Genomic DNA, 18533 nt, shown 5'->3' on the forward strand with positions numbered 1-18533 from the left:
TAATTCTCTTCTTCTAATTTAGTGAAAGCCCAAGACACTCAATTAGGAACTGGCATTATGGATTTGTCATATAAGTTCTGTTAATTACCTTTTATGGACCAAGACAGCACAACATTTATGTTGAGTACACTAAAAGCATTTAATAGTATACTTAAAGAACTCTAATAGTTTACTAACTGTGTTTTGTGTTCTTGGGAAATGCAATTAGAAAATATATAACATTGGATCTGTCATGGAAAAGAACCATAATTCTCTTGTTATACCTTGTTCATGTCAGATGCCTTAGTAATTACATAATTTGACAATTACTGACTCTAACAGATTATACGCTTCCAATACACGTAATTTCTTTTGTGAGCAAGATAGCATTGCATAATTGTCAAGTGACCCCATGGAAAATTAATGAACAGATTAGTGTTACTAATCTTAATTATATATTTATGACTTTATTAAATGTACAAGGATAAAATTTCCCCAAACACCTAAGGGGTTTAGGATATAGATCCCATAAAAAAATCAAAGAAGGTTTTAGATAGAAACGTGGTCCCAAGGTAAATAAAACTGAACTGTACTCTAAGTTCCCATTAATACTTGCCTAATCATGCAAATGCTGAAATCTATAATTTTCTTTCTTTTTGACTTAAAAATGCTCTTTGGATTCTACTACAATGCAAGCCAGAGCTTCTGTAAATTAACTACTTGTTTTTCATCCATCCCCATACAAACTTAAAAAAAAAAAAAAAAAAAAAAAAACACAACAAAAAAACCCAACTGCTTTCTTGTCTTAGAGCTCCTTTTCTATACGGTGTTTTCAGGGATAGACTCAATATTAAAAGAGACATTTGGTTGTATTTCTTTATTTTGGATGTACCCTCAGCACCTCTGGCTAGAACTCGGATTTTACTCAATTTTTAGAGTGTCTCGTACATGTGTTAGAATTTATCTGCAGTCAGATGACAGATGCAGGGACAATCCAGCTGTCCATTATTGAAATCACAACATCAGGCAACTGAGGTGACCCAAAATCCTCATGGGCGTAGTTATTGGAAATGGAAATGGGATTTGTGTATAACCTATTGACTGAACTTACCTCCAAAGGATGCATCAATGGTTGGAATTTGTCCTGAGTGTGAGTTTGGACTCAGATTGTTTTGTCATGGTTGGTGAGGACAGTTTCCCGTTGACAAGGAGTTCTGTGAGCTGGGAGTGATTTGTTCATCCTACAGGGAAAGCATTTTTTAGGTCAGTGTTTCTTGCTTTACAGTACATATTTGATTCAAAGCCTTTTATTGTGGGAATGTGTTTAAATAAGTCCAATGAAATTTCTGTATAGTTGCAGAGGCACATAGTGTTCAACAGCCAGCTCTTCTGGTCAGCATTGTAGGCACTTAGAAAATGCCAAAAGATACTACCTGGTGCCAGCCTTTAACTGTTGAGTGAAAAAAAAACATAGCTTCATTTCTGCTGCTGTAAGATTTTTAAAAAATGCATTGGTCATTACTAATGATGTTGCAATATTTTATTATAGGTTACATATGAAATCGCTGGTGCGATAGAAAAAAATAAAGATTCCCTTTCACAAAATCTCATATTTGTAATGAAAAGTAAGTAAATGCTTTTGTGGCTACTGTTGTTAGAAATAAAAATATTATGACTTGATTTTAATTTTCATTTTAGTTTTAAGAGACATTTATATATATTTTTTATTTCCAGTAAAAAAAAATCACCCCATCTTTATCAAGTATTTACATACAGTATTGTTTGAAATTTGCTCTAATTTAAAAGCTTTTAGATTCATGAACATAGAGCATCTTTATCACATGATTTAAAGAAAAAGAACATGTAATATGATCAGTGAGAATGACTTACAGAAGACAATGTGTATGAACTACAGCGAAAATAAAACTCAGAAAACAGGGAAAGGAAATTGGCCTCCCAAAATCATAGAGACAGCAGTGGGATGTACTCCACTGCTTGAGCACCTTTCTAAAAGCAGTAGCTTGTGGGCGTTCTTCTGGTTTTTCAATGAATAGATATAAATGTCCATTGAAATGCAAAATTAAATGCCTTTCAGTGTGCATGTTGCATAATTATGCCTAATAATAATAATGCAACCAAATAATGAATTAATTAATCATAATTAATGATTCATAATTTGATTAATGAAAACCTCTCTCATTTCCCCTTTCTGGAGAGGAAAAAACAAAACATTTTCCTCAGGGAAATACCTGTGTCACCCTGAGGTGTCATTTGTCATCTCTCCAACCACTGTAGGGTTTTTCACTTACTATATTATATATTTATATTTCATTCCTCAGAAATAGAGGCCTACTGTTAAAATATATTTCATTTTAGCAATTTTACTGTAAAATTAGGCAAGCACCCTAGCAAAATTATTGAGGTGTATATATAATTCAGTTCAATGAGTGTGTATAATTTATTTCTGTCAAGTGCCTTGATTGTTTCTAAATACTAAATGTTACAAAATTGTGCACAACTCATCTCTTACATTGCTTTAATAGATAAATAAATTGGGAATCTGTAATGAAACAAAATTCAGAGGTGATGATCCCATAAGTAATTAAGTTTAGACAGATCAGTCTGAAGGGTTTTGGTTTATGCCCTCTATTGGTTCAGCACAGGACCTGAATATGTTACTATTTTCAGACATTGAATTTCTTTGATAACTTTGGTAATGCTCATTTTTTGATTTTTCCATTTGTTTTAGGTTTACTTATTTAATTGTCTTCTATTGTGTGTATTTTTACTGACAAACGCCATAAATATAAATTCTTAACTTATATTTTATCTTCATGCATTTCTTTCTCTTTTTTTATTTCCAGCTAGTGAAAATGTTGTCATCAATCAATTGTTCCAGTCCAAACTGACACAAACAGGATCACTTGTTCCTCCTTATCATTCCCTTAAAATGAAAGGGTGTAAAGCAGCTTTGCTCAGTAAAAAACCATCTGTAACCTGTGCAAGTGGAGAAGCAAAGAAGTATATTGAACTCAGCAAGGTAAGAATTAAGGATTCTTTCCACTGGTGGCTCCTTGAAGATTTTTCTGTTATTTTGTTATTTCTGAGATCATCTTGTTCTCTGCTTCATTCTCTGTAGTCATTACGTTATTAAAATAATTTAGTACTTAATCCCAACACTGAAGCAGCAAAAGTGAGAAAAGGTTCTAATTTACGAACACTAATAATTCTGGTTCAGAAATCTCTTTCTTGGACTCTTTGAACAGAAGGTCAAACAAGATGATGAAGTCCTTCAAGTCTGAATCATTTCAGGATTGCCTGGTTCCAGGGCTTACTAGGACTCAAAGCAGTCTTACAAATTTTTGGTTGTATAGGAACACTTCTTCATTTTTTTCTCCTTGAAAGGCTTTATGGTGAATAGTTGGGTAAATTCAGACATAGGAAGTGTAAAAGTAAAATCTTAATGTTCTTATTATGTCATAACGAGAAAATTTCTGGTTTTATATGAAGATCAAATGTAAATTTTGGCCACCATTGTTATTTTAAATGGTGTTTTATAGTAAATTTTCCCAGTCAATTTTAAATCAGATCAAATATGCCTTATTTCTAAACTTACTAATTTTCCTGCTAAGTCAGACAAAAAAGTTAAAAGAAAAACCCAAACAAGCATCATCCATAAACCAAAGCAAAAAAAGAGAGGAGCGGGAGAGAAACTTTGAAGATTATCATAAAATTAATTGTTCATGTCACATGGAACATCTCTCTTGAAAAGAAATAATGTCATTTAGTGAGTTAATTCATGACAGAGCTTTGGAATTTATCCTTGTCGAAAAGAAGCATGCACTTCTCACAATACATCAGCTGCCTCACCAGGCTTCCTGAATCTTACAACTCTATTTTTGGTTTACAGCTGCATAAAATTGATTCTGTCATGGGATTAAGGAGGCTGCACTCATGTGTCATTGTGGAAGGCTTTAGCAATGGGACTTTCCTTATAGTCCCTGTGCTGATAACAGCATAATTCCTGACTACTGTTCTTGTCAGTAATCTCTGTGGAAAAACTTAAATTGAAGTGAATGGTGTTGGTTTAAGGCTATATTTAGCAAACAGCTGAGGCCTTGCAAGGTGCCTTTAGGTGCCTTTCCACTGTAGTAACAGCTTCCTCAGCTTCCTAGAGGAAGCTTCCTAAGGATGTGACAAAGATCCTAGTCCCCTATATGGGAGGAAGTATGAAAAGCATATCTGAGTTACAAACCAGGGCAAAACACTGCGCAGTTGAGATCTCTGAAATTATGCTGGTTTTGACATGTCCAGAATTGCTTTTAGCCTTTAGTTACTCTTGAGAGACAGAAGACATTCAATTCCCTTGGGAAGCATGATATGTGAAGTCAGAAATTTCAGATTCAGTGAGAATGCTGTAAACCTTTAGGCATTAGTTGGAAGGTGGGAAGAACTTCCTGCTCCATCCTGTCTGCAGAGACAAGGATGGCTTTGCTTCTCGAGCACAGGCTTTGAGAGCAGCTGCGCAGGTGAGACAGAACACTTTGTCGATACTAAGTTGGCTTAATTTTAGCAAGGTTCCGAGCTGCCCTGCAGGACTGGAGCAAAACTTTAGGAATATAGGCTGTTCCATTGGTAAAAAGTGAGATTTGTTTTTTTGGAATAGGCACTTGTTGCAGGAGCTGGAAGTAGGCAAGTTTTTTAAATTCTGTTGTGGATCAAGCCCACATCTGTAACTGTTCAGTCCCAAATAACTCCTACCCTTTTTCAATATAGCCTTGAAAATATGCTGTGGTGGACTGAAATAATCTTGAGTTTGTTTTTTTTTTACTGCAGTTGCAAATGCAATGTAAGGGGCTTTTTCTTGTCAGCTTAAAATTTAAATTATTATGAGTTGGAAAATCATAAAACCACTGAATTTTAACTGGAGTTTGTTCAGAGGTTAATGGCAATAAAGAGAAGAAAAAAGAAATAGAATAGAGGAGAGAGAGAAGGAGGGACATTAGGGCAAAAATTATCAATCAGAGACTGACATTCATTTATATCTGGAGTTTGAGTCACAACAGACGTCATACTGTAGGCAGTAGGAATCATGAAATGGGAGGTACACATGGTGCTGTGTATGGGCAGTAACTATGCTCCACCATATCCCTGGAAGGGAATTAGAGAATGTTAAAGTCAAATAAAATAGGATTTTGTTGTGACTCTCCTCCTCTTGCAACTTGTCACTGCAATCCTAACTAAGTGCTTGTTTATATAATTATAAATGTCTCTCCATGTGGCCATCTGATACATATGTATCTGTTTACCTTTCCATACATGACTCTTGATGCTGAGCATGCTGGCACAGGTAAGGACACCTCTTTGAGCTAATGCTAGTGTGGTAGGATCCAAGACAACAATGCATCCATTCTAAGGCACACATGAACAGATCTTTTAACTGGCCAGGAGTTTGGGGCACATAAGGAGTCATAGGAATCTGGGGATGCCAGCTCAAGCCTCTGTGACTTACGAAGATCATGGGGCCTTTTCAAATAAAAGATATCTTCATTGACACTCTCACGACTCTTGCTCACATCAACTCTTGCTCCCTTGTTTTCTCTAACCTTTTTTCCTGGTGCATATTTTGGCTCTATTGTCTTCTCCTGACTTACTTTGGAAGAATTGGTATGTTTCACAGTTTATACAGCAAAAGTCTTAAGATATGTTTAGGAGGAGATTTTTAGCTTCTTAAGAGAGATTTCAAATATATATGTATGTGGAGGTTTTTTCTATAGATTAGAGGCACAAGATATTCCAATGTAAAGCTGTATATTACAGGGCAATAGAGAGGTAGAGCTTGTGTGATATAGCCTTTTTCCTTAGCCCATAGCTGAAGATTAAAGATGTCCAGATTTTGAGAGTTTGAATTTAATTTTTTTTTCCTTTGTCTTTTTTTTTTCATTTTTCATTTGTTTTCTCTTTCTCATTCTGAAACAAATTTTTCTTTCCCATGGAAAGTCATATGTAACATGGGAGAGCAAGTAGGAAGTGTTGTTCTTAGATCTCCCACTAAGTCAAGAAACAATCTTGAACTATTGATTTAAATATTGAGAGGAAGGGGTGACAGCATTATCCATAAGGTGGAGAAAATTCTATTTTGGTTATATTCCACAATTATTTTTAAACTTTACTGAAAAGTGTCATTGGCATGCTAGTTGTCCTTTTTATGAGAGAAACTGGAACAAGCAGATCTTTTTTACTTTTTAGTTTTGAAGTTGAGGGGGAATTTGCCTTTAAAATCTTATTGCATCCTAGTAAGTGAAATAAAAAAGAGCTCCAAAGTTTAGCATGGTGAGTAGAAAATTGCTTGCACTACAATATTTTTAATGGCATTTGGCTTGAGTGGGCCAAGCTTAGAAGATGTAAGCTTTTTTGATAAAACTGGAAAAAGCAGTAGGCCCGAATATGCTGACTCAATAGAAAGGGATTTTTATGGGGTAAGTGGACTGAAGAAAGGCAGTGGAGAGTCAGAGGTGAAAAGGCTGTCATTGATAAGGGGCTTTAAATCTCACAGCTTTGCCAAACCCTAGAATGCAATAATTTTGCCAGCCTTTCTGTAGAAAGTTTAACAAAAGACCCTAAGTTCTGGGACCACTTTTGGTATGATTATTTCCATTTCAGTCTCAAAGATAGGAAGTAGAGCAGTGAAAAATAAATTAATTTTCCCCTCCCAATTCTGGTGTGTGGGGTAACATTGATTCTAATGAGATAGGAAATTGTTAATAATTTATGTCCCAAATTGGTGAAAATGTATTAGAAAAGAGAATTTTAACTATGTTTTCATGTGCAAGAAGAAATTAGAAGATTTAAAAAAAATATTTGTATTATTAAACACCTGTCAAAGGCATAAGGCACCTTCTTACAGAGTTACAGAATTATGCTGCTTCTAGACTCTATGGGATACTAAGTGCACAAATCCTACTTCTGCCTCAGACCTCTGAAACATATTGATTTGCCCGGTTATTTGTAAAAGGTGTATTATTATAATGTATGTAGCTGCTTTTGAAATCAAAACTTATCAGTCATAGCTCTGCAAATACCTGAGGATATTTATCCACTTCCCAGTTCTTTCTGAAACTCAATCCTTGTCTATGGCACCATGTTTGTACAGATTTTTGCCTTCATTAGTCAACTGCAACAATGACAATAAAGGTCTACTGCCCATCTTGAAATAAAACTGTTGACTGTGTGCTTTTCTCTTCCACAGCTGTTGAAAAAGAAAGGAACATCCTCATTTCTCCAGAGACTGGAACGCGGGGGCCCAACCACTGTGGCAATACAGCTCAGGGTCAGTGAACATCTTATGGGCAGAATTTGCAAAAGAATCTCGAGGTGTTTTAAAAGCAGGATTACCCTCTGCAGATTGCAACAGAAGAAACAAAAATCTTATGTTTGAAGGAGCGACTTGCATGACCTGGTCAACCCTTTTGAGAAAATAATGTTAAAAAGTTAGGAAGAGCCTATGTATTGAACAATTGTCTTAGCTGCATAAGAATGATTGATAATTGCTGTTTTGTTGGTTTGTTTTTTCCCCAGAAATCACTTGCAGATATTATTGGGAAGCTGCAGAATTGCACACCACATTGCGTTCATTGTATAAAGCCTAATAACTCCAAGTTGCCAGATACCTTTGATCATTTTTATGTGTCTGCCCAGCTGCAGTATATTGGTGTCCTAGACATGATCAAAATTATCCGACATGGGTATCCAGTACGTCTCTCTTTCGCAGACTTCTTGTCAAGGTAAATTCTTTCAAGTTTCATAAAACCTTCTTTCTTACTTACGCTACAAAGCCTTCTGTCATGTCCTGGTAGAGCTTGCTATGTTGTTTTGCTTATGTGTCTTTCAGACTCTCTTCAGAGAAAATCTTGTCTGACTGCAAGGGGTATAGGCCTGTTACTTTTTAATTGAACAAATAATGAACTTTGGAAATATATTTATAAATTGATAAACTTATAAAATTTATATTGATATGTAGAAATATATTTATAAATATCATCCAGAAAGTTAAGTTTTAAAAGTATGACCTCAGAAAGGAGGGTTTTTTTTACAATTTATGCTATTTGTATGATTTAAGATATATGAAATATTGTATATTTTGTGCAGATAATTAAAAAGGAGAAGGAGAATAGTCTAATTTTTCAGCTTTCTAGGTGTAGATGTCATGGGTTCAATTTTTCTATTTCATAGGCTATGATTTGTTTATGCTTGGTCAAGAGGTACTAATGCTCATAACCACAGCTCCATTTTTGTTATAGTTAGAAATCAGTGACATATGGAATTAATGCGAAAAGGCAAAAAGGTCTGCTTCTGTTAGAAGGCAAACTTTTGTTCCCCATTCCCAGTTCAGTATTGGGGTTTTGGGTCATTTAATTCTTAAAAGATTCAGGAAGGAAAGAGGATTGTCTTGCCCAAGAACTGTTTGTTTAGCAGCCTCATGCACTCAAGACAAGTTCCAATCCCCTTGATTGATGTATATCAACCAGTCATGATCTGTCCTTTATTATTTTACTTCTGAAAAACAGCATTAGCTGCTTACACATAAGTTTGAGTTGTCTTGGAAGAAGTTGTGGATATTAAATTACTGCTTGGGCAGAAAGTTTTTTTCTCTGTTAATACTCAAACAGTGAGGAATATAGGAGTTTATCATTCTATCTCTTTCACAAATAAACCATCTGTGTCCTACTACAATATCCATCCTCAAGTGTGAATCAGGCTGGTTGAGGAGAAGACGCACATAATGGGAGATTTGGAAAAGCTTTCATGTTCTGAGTTTGTATGGGAAATCTCTGCTGTATGGTTTTTTTTCAGCCAATAGACTGCAGGTAAGAAAGAAATTATGCATTCAGAGATTATGAGTTACCTTTTCAAAATGTTTCCTAAAAATCTTCATTTGTGCTACATCTCTATAATGCCTTGGTAACTGAACAGGATGATTTTAGAAACCAGATAATTAGTTTTGGTGATTTTTTTGTTTCTGTGTTATCAAAGTAAAAGTTGCCAGCTGTGAGGTGAACCCCTCAATCATCAAAGTTTGCTGATCAGAAGAGAAATCTTCTCATTTAAGTGGAGAATATTCTCATTTAATAAGAGGAATTTCTCATTTTTAAATGGAAGCTGTGACACTTCATCTCAATGAATATATAATAAAATGAGAATTCATAACATCAGATGCTATGAAATCCTGTTAAAGTAGGATAATGAAGAAATCATATATGTGATTTCAGCAGATTTATCAACTTCAGATGCAGTGTTTCTGCTGAATTTACCTGCAGTGTTGGCTCAATTTCTAAAGCTCTGTGAGCAGAGAGACAGGGATCAGTTTTTACTTCAACTTAAAACCAAAAAACCTTGAGTAACACACATTTTACACTCCTGGAAAAGTTTGCCCATCGATATATTTTGCTTATTATCTTCAGAATGGTTCTCAGTGGACTATTGTTCTAAATTCTAGCTTTGCTTTTTAAGTCAAGGCAGTGGCACAAACAAATTTTTAAAGGGTTTAAAGTTTCCAATTTGCAGTCTAAATTGTACACATAGGTAAAGTATCCTCAAATATATTTTTTCTTGAAAGAAAGAAAACAGTAAAATAGCCATGGAATTAGCAACTGTCTGCAGATTGCTGTTTCTTTCCAGTATTTAGTGTTTTGATATCTTATTTAAATTTATTTCTGATTTAAAATAATTCTCATTTAAAATATATCTAATTTAGAATAAGATATACAAAAAGCCTGTTAGTAGAAATAGTAATTTATTTTGGTTTTCTTAGTTGGTGCCATGGAACAGAAAAAGTATCAAGTGTCTGCACTGTTTCCAGTGCAGAACAATAGGGCTCAGAAACTCTCTGGGGCACAGACACAGCCTCATTGTACAAGGTTAATATCTAGAATCTAATCTCTTTGCATCAATTAATAAAATGGATCCTGGCTGACTTTTGTGTCATTCACCACACGTGGTGCTCAAGGAAGACATGCAAAAGCCATTTCAAATATAAATTTTTAAAAGTAACTATAGTGATCAAAGACCCATGAGGTGACCTCAGCAAAATACAAGAATACAGCTGTTCAGGGATGTTCAGGTAAAAATGAGGTACTAAGAGGCTTTATTTCACTCTCTCTGAAAAATATTATTTTGGCAGCATCCTCCTCCACAAACACTCCATGTGTTAAAATAAATAAACATAAAATAATTAAAATAATTCCTTCTTTCTACTTTAATGTTATTCACCAAGTTTCTAAAGTATATACAGTTTTTTTCTCTGTCTATATTTCAGTTTCCTTGCCCAAGGAAAAATTTATGCATTACTAACTCAGAAACTGAGGTTCACATGGCCGTGGTTTCTTGTGTCTGGGATATGTGGAGACTGCAAGGTCCAGTTTCTGAGGTTCTTAAAGGAGGCATCTGTGTTATTACACAGCTCCTTAAATGAGCCTTCCCTGCCAGTTTACAGGAAACACTCAGAGCTGTTGAAGCTCAGGATAACCTCTGTGGATTATTTGAACTGATAAGCAATTTGAGCCTTTCACTTAGCAGATAAGAACAGTAGGATTTCTTTGGCAAAAATCATGTTGTTCAGAAAGCTCCAATTCTAGTGTCCTGTTCCTTGCCTTCATTTCTGCACTTTTTGAGTGTTTCTTGGAATTTCATTACTGTCTCTCAGGTTTCTAGATGGTCTTTCCTGGGTTTAATTCTATAAATTTATCCTTGTGTTTTCCATTATGGAGGTCCCATCCTGCCTTCTGTTGCTGCTCAAGAAAGAGCAGAGAAAATTTCATAGTCTGAAAGAGAACATGAAGGCTGTGTGTAGAGACATTCCTTATGGTATGGTGTCAAGAAGAGATAAGTCACTAGAATGTTATGATTTACTATTTCTAATAATATTTTAAAATTTCTTAAATTGCACCAATCTAATCTTTAGTTTTACCTAGGCTAATGCAGCTATGAAGTTTTATAAGTAGTTATTTATCCTGTTAAACAGTACCAGATGCTGTATTGGAGGTACAATGTCATGACTTCTTCTTTCTCATCCTCCTCCTCCTTGTCCTCTTTTCCCTTCCCCCTTCTTCCCTGTCTTCTCTTTTTCTCCTTCTTCTTCCTCTTTTTGTAATCTAACCTTGCTCTCCTGTATGAGTAAGGTAAAAATATCAAAATCACCAACTGTAAGTTTATTTAAAAAAAGGAAATAAAGAGTTAACATTCTGATGATTTTTTTTTTGTTTTAAAGTAACTTCAAAAGATGGCAAAACATCCATTTTAATAGGCAATATTAGGAAGGAAAAATATGAAACACAATGATAATGGATTCTTGTGGTAATCATAGCAGTGAGGGTGAAACAAGTATGTTCAAAGACTGTTCTAATTACAGGTTTTCCTCTGATTTTGGTATGAAGTCCTTAATTTGTTCTTCAAGCTGCACTAAACTGCAGGTCCTGAATTCTGTACTTCTAGTCAGGGCAGCATTCATTGATAATGAAATGCTCCAATATTGGTCTTTACATCAAAACTTTAGTGCTTCAGAGTACTAAATCATTATTAACTCTTTCAAGTAACTGACTTTGCTAAGAGATCATTCTCAAGAGACTTCTTGTTTTCTCAGGAAAGTTTATGTTAATGCTGATATCATTGCTTTGTCAAGTACTGTCTGTCCTTTTCCTATAAAGCCCTTTTTAATAGCTGTTGTAATATTTTTACCAAATTTATGCTATTAGCTGATGACGTGTTGCACAGATGTGTTGTTTATGTTTGTAAATCATTTCCATGAGTCATCGTTGTATATCTATATTCCCTTCGTCCAGAAGCATTTTGTTGACTTTTTTTCTCTTTCTTTCCCCCTCTCGCTTTTTCTTCCTCTTGAAAGCAGGGAAGCTATAATGTTTTATAATATATAACATTTGAATTTAAAAAGTCAGCAGAACATTTCAGAGTCCCATTACTAAGTTAGGGCATTAGTGAGAATGATGTACAGAGCAGATTGCAAAGTGATGGGCCATCATCACACTGGCCCTTTCAGCTTTATTGTCTGCTATGCAACATCAGTAATCTCAGAGAGCACTACATTGATATGTGCCATGATACCTTAAATCTTTGCAAGGAGAGCAAAGGCAATCTGACTGCTGCTACAAAAGCAGTATTTCATTAAAGTAGATGTAATGATGTCAATTTATATCAAATGGCAGTCTTGCCACTGTGGAGTTTGTTCCTTCAGACCTAGTGCTGGAAGTGGTATTTCTGATTGAGGGTAATCATTTTTATTTGTCTTTCTTTCAGAATGGAAGCAAAGATGAGTAAATTAAGTATCTTAAAGTCATCAGTTTTGAGGGCACTTTAAACACAAATTCATAAACCTGGTAATGACCAGCTTCCCATGAGGAGTGAAGGTCATCCTTGAAGTTTAAAACTGTGAATTATGTGTCTGTGATTAAATGTCTGTGTCCTTGGCAATTTTGGTAATTACTATAGAATCATACAATGGTTTGGACTGGAAGGGACCTTAAAGATTATGTTGCTCCAAATGACCTGCCGTGGACACCTTCCATTATACAAGCTGCTCAGAGCCACATCTAACCTGGCCTTGGACACTTCCTGGCATAAGGCACCCACAGCTTCTCTGAGCCACCTGTTCCAGTGCCTTTCCAATGCCACAGCAAAGAATTTCATCCTAATATCTAATTTAAACCTGTCTTATTTCAGTTTAAAGCCATTTACCCTTGAGGTATAATTTCCTGGCCTTTTCAAAAGTCCCACTCTGGATTTCCTGTAGGCCGCCTTTAGGTACTGGGAGGCCACAGTAAGATCACTCCAGAGCCTTTTCCTCTCCAGGGTGAGCAAAGCCAGCTCCCTCAGCCTGTTTTCACAGAAGAGGTGCTCCAGCTCTCTGAATATCTTCCTGGCTCTCCTCAGGACTTGTTCCAATAGGTCAACGTCTGGCTTGTTCTGAGGATCCCAGAGCTGGACACAGGACCCCAGAAGGGGAATCACAAGGGCAGAGTAGAGGGGCAGGATCACTTCCCTTGACCTGCTGGTCAGACTTTTTTTGATGCAACCCAGGATACTGTTGGCTTTCTGGACTACAAATGCACATTGCCAGCCTCTCGTCCACCATCACCCAAATAAAGCACTTGGATAAAGAAGTGTCACTGGTTAACCCCAGCTAGCAGCTCAACCCCTCGTGGCTACTGGCTCATTCCTTCCTCAGTGGGGTGGGGGAGACAATTAGGAGAGAAGTCAGAAAACTCATTGGATAAATGCAATTGAATAGAGAAACCAATAAATAAAAATAAGGAACTAGTTTTCTATTTCCCCTTGGCAGACAGGAAAGTATTTAATCATGAATACTCGTGACTTGGGAAGACAAACACCATCACTCTGAAAGTCCTTTCTTCCTTTTTCTACTCTCAGCTTTTATTTGTTCTTTTCCTTTCACTAACCTTTGGATAGGGGAACCCAGTTTAGGAAAATTTACAGAGTTACTATAAATTACTAATTCCTCATTAAACCTTACTGGTAGGGAATGATTATCATGTAGGAGAACACCAGAACCCAGAATGCTCTGGCAGTCTCCCTGACAAGCCTAGAATTGGAGTAAATCACCCTGGGGAATTTCTGAGGTGTAACTAGATATTTGGGACTGTTTTAGGGGCTACAGACCGTTTCAAATCTACTTGTACAATGTGATAGTGTAGTGAGAGTTACAAGCTACTCATATTATGGAAAAACCAAATAGCTCTTTCCACGCAGTCTAACTGTTGATGGAATCTTCTGGTTTACCCCTTTGGAGTTGTTTCTTTGTGTCCATCTGTGTCCATTTAGCTTGTTTGCCCCATTATGCTCCTTAAGTCCTTTTTGATATTTTAGAAACAAGAAATGCACAAGGTAACTTCATATGCCCGTGGTGACTTGCCTAATTAATCAGGACTTAATTTGTATGGTGTAAAGAAAAGTGATCACTTTTAGGATGGGATTCAACAGATTAGTCTTGGGTTTATCCATTTTTGCAGGTATTTCCCAGAATCAGTGTAGCTGCATTCTATGGCAAGGTAATGAATTAATGCATTGTAACAGGCTCTAAAAAAATCAGAGAACAACGTTTTGGAGACAAGACAGATGCAGCTTTTGAAGCTATACCGTGGCATCATCAGTTCTCTTGCCCACAGAATTCCTCTCGTAAATACAAAGTGTCAGTGCTTACATTACATGTCACAGAGTTTGGACTGTGAGTATGGTAAAGCGGCTGATGTTTCTGGGGCTTAGTGAGAGTGCACAAATTACTGACTATAAGAGAATAGAATTTCCCTTTTGACTGGAGTTTTCAGTGGAAGGCTAGACACCTGACTTTATTTAGAAGGCATCTAGCTATATTCTGAAGGCAAAAATAAATATCAGCATTGTTTGCTCGGGCATCTTCAGAAGCTTACAATGCAACCCTCATTTGCTAAAGCAATTACAAATGTGTAAATGTGTGTAAACAATTGAAGTCAGTTGAATTATTCATATCTGTCATACACTTGACAGTTCTACAAGATTGACAAGAAAAGGGGTCCCTTGAGCAGGAGGATGTAATTAGGTCATTAAATAGCCAGATACAGGGAAATACAGATGACATGGCCAGTTAAGTCTGATGATTCCTAACTTTCAAATGTTTGATGTGCAATCTGAATAACCTTCAGCATTATGTATATCACATTTAGTACAGAATGCATAAAATTGAATGAAGCTTTTGCAGAGTCTGTTTTTTTGTGCAATAGAGAATGTCCCAGTTTTTGGGCTGTTTCAGTGAGAATCTCATTGTATTGTTCTCCCTCCACTATTAGGTGCATACAACTACATTAATTTCTTTAGGCAATCATAGATCTATTTGGCACACACAAGTATAATTCTGACTGAACTCTTTCAGCAGTTCTCGTGGTTTTCTTTATTTTAACTTCAAGATCTGTGAAGTTTTAAAATGTTTGTTTAATTTCCAGATTAAAGTGCCACCCTTGGTACCTCTACTTTCCACTAGTTCTTGACATTTCTTATCCATCAGATTTAACAAAAAGTTTATTAGATCACTAAATAACCCTTACAATCTTTATAAAAATCTATGCATGTTTTACATCTGTGAATTTTAAAGCTTGTGTTATTTGAGCTAAATATGGAGTAATGTTGTCACAAGGTGTTGAAATACCTACCACAGCGCTGGATTTCACTTAAAAGCATGAATTATAAAAATAGATAGAATTATATTTGTACACAAATAAGTGTAATGAAAGTTCTTGACCCATGTCTCACAAACTGAGTTCAATGTGCCTATAACAGGCAGCTAATAACTTTATTTCAGAACCTTAAGGTTCCAACAAAAATCTTTATTGAGTGCTCCATAATTTGCTGACATCACATAATGACAAAGATAATGGACATAGATTTATGTGTGGTAGTAAGAAATTCAGTTAAATGTCTGCCATAGAAATAAACCTTTTAAAATATTATCAACCACTAATATTCTCAATAATCTTTATACATTGAAACTCTTCTAAAGAAATGCTTATTAGAATTACTGACCTCTTAAATTAATACAGCATATATTTAAAGTAAATATTTTAAAGAAGTAAGTGTGTAACACATTAGTTTATATGCAGGAACTTTGAATTATCAGATTAAGTTGCAAATTGTCACATAGATAAATTTTACTGTACAGTTTTAAAAAATTCCTTGTTATTTGTTGCTTAATTAAATATGTCTGCATGGTTTCACTGTCTAGAAAAATATTAGTTGATCTTGAGTGCTGCTTCTTTATGGTCGTAGGACTTGTATAGGTCATAGGACTCGTATAGATGCAGTCCAGCTGCCTCACACTGAAAAACAACTGTGACCCTCCTGCTTTTTCTTCTTTCCATGGCTCTGCAGCTGTTAAATTCTTTCCACTCAACTCAGATATTCAGGGCACCCTTTTTCTCCTGATCCATGCCTTTACATTCTTTACAACCATTTAATCTTCAGCAGCAGAACCTGGAATGACACTTCCTAAAGCTAGATTTCCTAGTCAGGCTGAATAATAATAGGCAGTTTATCCTGGTGATATCTGGGAGCAAACACAAAATCCTATGCAAGCATGCACATAAAATCCTTTCATGCATCTTAATCACTGGCTCTTACTTCGCTTTCTTGTTTAGACCAATGTGGTGTTAATTTACCATCATCTGTTTCAGCAGAGTTGCTCCAACTGTATTGCACTGTTAATGAGAGGAGAATCTGGTCCACTCTTGGCACATGACCTTAGTATATCTTGAAAAATGATGCTTTTGTATGGTTTGTCTAACCATTATGCAATCCAGAGCCAGGATTGCTGGATTGCATAATGGTTAGACAAACCATACAACAGTATGGTACTCACATAGTGAGTACCATAGTACTCACAGGGTTCAGAGGCACAAGGGAAGCTCCCACAGAAGAGAGCAGAGGTAGAGATGATCTCACAGAGAAGCTATTTTGCCGTATGGTTTAAAAAGGTCCAAAAATCCTTCCCCAGAATCCCAATAATTGTTGTCTAAGCTACTACTAGTGAGTGTTGTGGGAAGGGTTTTATATGTTCCCATTCCTCTTTGGCTGAGTACTGGCCACACAGGAGAAAAAAAACCACCAAAAGGAATGAAGAAATAAAGCATTATCTAGGTGGAACAGCAAATCTAATGCTATTTCTCTTTAATATCACAATTTCTGTTTGAGTCTGGTTTTACTTTCTGCTTCTGCAACATAAATCTTTCTCAGTTTATTTCCCAATGAGCTGGGCAGTGCCTTCTTGGCAAACAGTGAAGTGGCAATGTCAGCAGGAGACCAAGCAGGAAAGTTGCACAAGCCCACTTCAGTGTTTCAATTGAAATTTTGATTTTGATGCCCTATTATTGTATGGCTGTGTCTGCAGAGAAAGAAGAGGAGCTTCAGTGGATGCCAGTCACACATATTTGTGTACAACAGAATCAAATTAGCAGGTTAACAAAGACATTTAAATGTATTACATAGCCCATATATTCTGTGTACAGCGAAGCATTTTATGGCCCCTGTGCATGTTGGTGGGATGCCCAAGCATGGAGAGGTGATTAGCTGTGGGAAAGACCTACCCAGCAAGAGCTAAAGGTAAACATTTGCTGAAGTAGAGTCAGATGAATATGTTTGTAGATATAATAGAGCTGTTTGTTTGCTCAATGCCAGCATGTTTGAGACAATGTGTGATTTTTGACAATTTTTAAAGTAAATATGTTTTTACATTGCTTTGTCAAGATGAAATGGGAATGTCAGCTTTAAGTAAGATGGTGCAAAAGTATTGTAAATCTTTAGCAAATCTTTAGCAGATGTTGAGAATTCATATGTTGTATTTGCATAGTTGAATCCACTAATCCCAAGAGCTGAACTATAATTTATATTCTACTCACTATTCTGCTGCCACATTGTCTGAGATGAGGAAGCCTCTGCTTAATTACAGGAAGTATATGAATAAATAATCCAGGACTAAGACACACATATCTTCATTACTTCTTTTCTTCAGAAACTGAAATTCAGATGTCCAGAAAAGATTAAGGGTTTCAAAGGCTAATGCAAAAAACACTATAAAACTCAGGAAAAAATAATTCTTCCAATTCATTTCTTTATCATCTGTCATAAGGTAGTATCTCTATCTGAGAAATTTGTCTTACTTTTTATTCAGTTTAAATTAAAACATCCCAAATGGTCACTTCTGCAAAGGTGTTTTGATTCAGTGAATTTCATAGCCATGACCCTCCCTCAAAAGTCTGTACTGAGCTCTGCATTGGCCCAGTGGCCGACTCACATTTGAGCCACTTTAAAATTTTGTTCTGGGGATTTTCTGAGTATTCTTCCAGTTTTATTTCTTAGTCCTAAATTTTGCTCTTTTATCTCAGTTACGTGTCATTTATTGTCACTCTTGAGTATATTTTCCTTTTTCCACAGACACATTGAAGCATGCTGCATATTTACCTATTGCTCCTTGTATAGGAAGTGAATTTTTAATTGTTGAAGTAAAAAAAATCAGTATATTTTGCCAGCAAAATCGAGAGGCATATACAGAAACCAGATAAATGTATGATAACTGGTTGGTTTGTTGTAAGATCACTTTTAGCATTATTCATTTTCCAAAATTGCTGTACTTTTATTTTTTTCACTTAATTCTTATTGGTCAGCATATATAGTCACTTAAGACTGTATTTCTAGATATCAATTAAGATATGAAAAAAAATATTGTAGGCAGGTAATTTGAAGTTTTTGGTTCATTGCCATATATACTTACTAATTGTTTCAGATACTTTGCACTTCATGCTCACATTTATAATATTCTGAATTATTTCTGTAAGTCTCTGTGAAGCAGCCTTGGTGCAAAATTTTTCATTTAAAGTGAACCTTATAATCTTATACTGAATTTTTGAAGTTCTACAAAAGAAGCCCCAAATGCATTTTGTCTGATGTATTGTTATTTCTACAAGCATTATTTTCTTCTTCACATACAAAGATTTATTCTCTAA

The 18533-nt window shown here is 35.7% G+C and overlaps 1 protein-coding gene across 5 annotated transcripts in view; it reads left to right on the forward strand.

Moving 5' to 3' along the window:
* The window catches only part of MYO16 (myosin XVI), a 359417-nt gene that overhangs the window by 265484 nt on the left and 75400 nt on the right, over positions 1–18533 (forward strand). For all 5 annotated transcript variants that reach the window (XM_064708929.1, XM_064708944.1, XM_064708935.1 and 2 more), the window contains exons 24-27: positions 1529–1604; positions 2844–3019; positions 7229–7309; positions 7558–7763. In XM_064708929.1, coding sequence (XP_064564999.1) covers positions 1529–1604; positions 2844–3019; positions 7229–7309; positions 7558–7763 — 539 coding nt within the window. The remainder of the gene's footprint in view (positions 1–1528; positions 1605–2843; positions 3020–7228; positions 7310–7557; positions 7764–18533) is intronic.

The sequence above is a fragment of the Zonotrichia leucophrys genome, chromosome 1 (genome assembly GCF_028769735.1).
Source record: "Zonotrichia leucophrys gambelii isolate GWCS_2022_RI chromosome 1, RI_Zleu_2.0, whole genome shotgun sequence".
In the NCBI taxonomy this organism is placed as follows: Eukaryota; Metazoa; Chordata; class Aves; order Passeriformes; family Passerellidae; genus Zonotrichia; species Zonotrichia leucophrys.